The sequence below is a fragment of the Scophthalmus maximus genome, chromosome 18 (genome assembly GCF_022379125.1).
Source record: "Scophthalmus maximus strain ysfricsl-2021 chromosome 18, ASM2237912v1, whole genome shotgun sequence".
NCBI classification, from domain to species: domain Eukaryota; kingdom Metazoa; phylum Chordata; class Actinopteri; order Pleuronectiformes; family Scophthalmidae; genus Scophthalmus; species Scophthalmus maximus.
This window is the reverse complement of record NC_061532.1, coordinates 9,504,059-9,508,965: the sequence shown is the minus strand read 5'-3', so window position 1 is coordinate 9,508,965 and position 4,907 is coordinate 9,504,059. Positions and strand designations below refer to the sequence as shown.

General features: G+C 49.5%; 1 protein-coding gene across 1 annotated transcript; it reads left to right on the top strand.

Moving 5' to 3' along the window:
• Positions 1-905: 905 nt before the first annotated feature.
• On the top strand, positions 906-3,428 carry pou3f2a (POU class 3 homeobox 2a). The gene has a single exon (XM_035616643.2). It carries the CDS (start codon positions 906-908, stop codon positions 2,310-2,312), a length of 1,407 nt encoding a protein of 468 aa, XP_035472536.2. The 3' UTR covers positions 2,313-3,428.
• Positions 3,429-4,907: the final 1,479 nt, after the last annotated feature.

Here is a 4,907-nt window from a genome sequence, read left to right as displayed (position 1 = left end):
AGACATTTGTTCGAGTGGTTGTCATGGAAAAATTGGGAATCCACGACAGGCATCACTGTTTATGTGCAGTGAAATCTTTAGAGAGAATTTCTTTCCTCGTTTTAATGAAATTCACTGAGGTTTGGGGGAAACCCAGCCTCGCGTGCCACTGTGGCCGCGTCCGTCTCAAAGTTTACCCAACAAGCAGGTGGAAGGGGGCACGGTGGGCGCAGAGCGGGGCTGAAGGATCCATTCTTGCAGCCTCCTCTCTTTGGCCCCGAGCTGCCCTCTCCACTCGCCCCCCATTATTTGTCCCGGCGGCCGAGCGCGCGGCCCCAATGAGCCCTTTGGAACGGAACGAAAAGAAGGAGCGAACTGCAGCTGTGACGTGGGCGTTGTTGTTCCATTCACCGCGCTCGCCATGGCAACGGGGCAGAGGCCCTGGAAGCACGCAGCCCCTTCTCTCTAGACCGCGTCCTGGGGGCAAAGAGGCAGCTGGAAGTTTCCCCTCGTGGTCGCTGCTTACCGTGTCGTGGCGCAAAAAAATCCCAACTATTCTAGTCCACTTTAAATGCACGGAAATGGAATCGAATAGTGGTTTTGCAGTTTTTAGATTTTGGACTCTGAAAGTTATTTCCTGGGGCGCACAAATGTGGTCACCACATGAATAAATGTGAGAATTCTGTGTTTCTTATGCAACTTTTACGCATTGTTTTGACGCACCGAACCAACGTGAAGCACAGAACCAGATCGAGGTTAATAAACTCCTCTCATCTATTATTTCTTATTGCTGAGCTTGTTAGGTCTTTTCTGTGTTTACACGCGGCAGCGCGATTCCCCTCTCCACTTTGTACTCTCGCATGCTGCAGGCCTGCGAGTATTGTTGGGCAGAGTGATTGGGGCTTCTGTACAATCTCCCGTGACCAATGAGCGGGGTGCTGTCAGGGGTAACCACATCTGTCAACCGTTCTTGGCCAATAAAGAGCGGAGCGAGGCGGACCACAGGTGCGCGCCTCTGCGTCCCCTTGGCACAGCGCCCGGGAGATGCTGGAGAGAGACGCTTTGCTGCCCCGTGGCGCAAAAGAGTTACTGTCAAAGACAGCCTCCTTTTAACTCCGGCTATCACTCTGGCTCCGATAGTTATGGCGACCGCAACGTCCAACCACTACAGCGTCCTCACCACCCCAAGCAGCGCGCCGCCGCCGCACTCGGAGTCCGGGAGCATGCAGCAGGCGGCAGCGTACAGGGACGCGCACACCCTGCTCCAGAACGACTACAGCACGTTGCCGGGCGGTGGACATCCTCTCAGCCACGCGCACCAGTGGATAACGGCGCTGTCGCACGGTGACAGCGGGGCGCCCTGGCCACCTAGTCCCCTCGGAGAACAGGACGTGAAGCCCGTGCTGCACGACAGTGACCGAGAGGAGCTGCAGAACTCCAGCAATCTGCAGCAACAGCAACAGCAGCAGCAGCAGCAGCAGCAGCAGCAACAGCGACACCCTCACCTAGCGCACCAGCAGGCGCATCACGACGCCAGAGCATGGCGAACCAGCACAGCCACCACGCACATCCCCGGTATGGCGACGTCTGAGGGCCAGAGCCTGGTGTATTCCCAGTCCGGCTTCGGCCTGATGCCGGGGGGAGAGCAAGGGGCGATGCACCACCACCCCCTTCGGGACGAGGACCACCACAGCCACAGTCCGCATCTCAGCGATCACGGAGGCGGCCCCGGGGCCCACCAGCAGTCTCTCTCGCACCATCACCAGCACGGGGGCCACCAGGACCAGTCGGACGAAGACACGCCGACCTCGGACGAGTTGGAGCAGTTCGCCAAGCAGTTCAAGCAGCGGCGCATCAAGCTGGGCTTCACCCAGGCGGACGTGGGACTGGCTCTCGGGACGCTGTACGGGAACGTCTTTTCTCAGACCACCATTTGCAGGTTCGAGGCGCTTCAACTCAGCTTCAAAAACATGTGCAAACTCAAGCCCTTGTTGAACAAGTGGCTGGAGGAGGCGGACTCCACCTCGGGGAGCCCCACGAGCCTGGATAAAATCGCGGCGCAGGGGAGGAAAAGGAAAAAGAGGACCTCCATCGAGGTGGGCGTCAAGGGGGCTCTGGAGAGCCATTTTCTCAAATGTCCAAAGCCCGGAGCGGCGGAGATCACCTCACTCGCGGACAGCCTGCAGCTGGAGAAGGAGGTGGTGCGGGTCTGGTTCTGTAACCGGCGGCAGAAGGAGAAGAGGATGACACCGGTTGGGGGACAGATGCCAGGGGGAGAGGACATGTACGGGGACACCCCTCCTCACCACGGAGGACAAACTCCCGTGCAGTGACCTCAGTTGTGCAGGGCAGGACACGGACCCCTCGCGGAGGTGTAATCCCTCCTCATTTGTTTGACTCTCTGTGTGCAGGACCGCTCGGAACTGGACCTCGGCCCAGTTTTCACACGTTGGACCCACACGGACACACGCGGCGGGGATATACACACGCGGTGGCACTGAAATTACGCATAGCAGAGAGCAGCTGCGCGGAAGAGGCTTCACGCCGTGGAACTGCCAAGCATATTGGGATACATACGGCTGGCGGGGGCTCGCTCCCCCCCCCCCCCCCAAAAAAAAAAAACAAAACGAGGGAGGAAAAAAATCACAGCGACATTGAGACGATTATGCTTTTCTTTTACCTGCTACCGGGGCAGCCGGTGTGTCATTGTGTAACGTGTCATTTGAAGAGAGGCACGAGGGCGCGATGTGGACACGGGGTGTCCGCGGGGGGGAACATGGACACACGCTCCGAGGCACGATGTTACGTCGCAGTGAGAGTGGGTAAATACACGCCATCTTCCCATCATAACAAAAGCAACAGGGGCTCTTCGCAGCGTGTGGCTGAGGGGGGCTGAGATGGCAGACACCTGCTGTACAGTGTTACAAAGGAGAGCCAATACCAGCCAATCACTATTGTTATTATTTTATTATTATTATTTGTATTATTATTATTATTATTATTATTATTATTATATAGTCGTCAGAATCAATCAAATATCGGATGCATTGATTCTTGTCTTGTGTCAAATGCCAAATCCAATCCACCATTTATATGATATTATGTACGTTTACATTTTACTTTGCTTAAAATGGTAAAAAAAAAAAAAATCTCTCTCATCACTAAATAATAATAATAAAAATAATAATAACACTAATAGTAATAATGAGGATTTTTTATCATACCACACAGACTGAGTATTGGTTCAATTTAATGCTTCTCTCGTGTGCAGATATTTTCTGGGGGCCTGTTTACAGTGCGTGTTTTTGCTGTTTATTATGTTATTTCTGTTTTTGTTTTTGTTTTGTTTTTCCAAAATGCTGTGACGATAAAGACCGAGACTGTCCGGCTGGAACACTCAAAGCAATCCAGCCCATTTCGCCTTCCTTTCCTAAGAAGAAGAAGAAAAATGAAGAAAAAGAAAGAAAAAAAATACAAAATAATGATGATAATAATAATAATAACGATAAAAAGAACTGAATATATCTTGGTACCAGCTCTTGGCCGCAGTGGCCATTCTACTTACTGTGTGACTCATTCATTCAAAGACAATTCGTGGGATGTATCTCCATCCGTTTTTGTACGGCTTCGTTCGTTCGTTCGTTCGTTCGTTTGTGTGTTTACTTGTTTGTTCCGTTTCCTCTGTCAGTCTGTGCCAAAGCACAAAACACGGACACGTGTTCTTGTGCCACTTCAGTCCTGTGATTAATAAACCTGATCTGATCAGTGGAGGGTTCGAGGGGGAACAATCCACCAGTGGTTGGAGATTTATTCTCTGGCTTCAATTCAAAGAAAATAATGGATTTTTAATTTTTTTTCTTCTTTTCCTCTCTCAGAAGCACAAATCCAACTGAAGGGCGTTAGGTGGCTGGTGAAGGAATGTCATATTTCAATAGATCCTTAATATACATTTGAGACTTGTTACATGAGGTGTTGTGTGTTTCAAAAACTTTATAGGCCCAACAATGTGAAATGTAGATCCATAACCAAACACTTCCTTTGAAAAAAAATTAAAGATACGCGTAGCAATATTTTGGGTACTTTACATAATAATTAATATAATAACAATAATTATTATTACAATTAACATTTGATTTAGATAACACCTAATGTCTTTGTAATCCCCCAAATAAGACGATTGTAATTCTGACTGCATCACCTTTCAATCCTTCAGATGAATCAGAGTTTCTGAGGAAGGACAAAAAAAGAGAAAATCAACCAAACCAAAACAAAATAGCATTGACCTGAAATCTGTGATCAAACCAAGAGGAGGAGGAGGAGGAGGAGGAGGGGGGGGGGAATCAACGTTGCACAATTTCTACATGCTTTTTGTCATTAAATCGTAATTGTTTTCTACAAACCCTGCAGTCTCTGCACGATTATTGAGCTCCGAGGGGGAAAAAAGTGGCAACATGGCAACAAGCTGTTATTGTTGTTTTCTTCTTTGTTTTTCTCTTTCTTTCCCTGCGCGCGGCCTTGCATTGTGATCGTGGATTTTATCAATCCGTCTCGGCTGCTTAGAATTGTCCTTCAGCTGTTTCTGCAAAGTGTTTACCAGCGCTGATGTGCACCGATATTGTTGTGTGGGGGGAGATAATCCGGCCAGGATGCTCAGACAGACAGTCAGTGAATGGGCCCTGAATTCAAATACACGACATTAATTTGACTAATATTTTCATCGGGATAAATATGGGGGGAAAACTAGTTTGACAATAGTATGAGGAAGGATGTCAAGAGAGTGAATGCAGCTGTGTGTGTGTGCACAGGAGAACGGGAGGCCTGTCAGTGAACGATGGTTCAGAGAGGACTCACATGCAGGATGTGGCAGGCCTCACTACAGCTGGACGACATAATATCAACTGGACTTATTAGACTTCTTTATGGAAAAT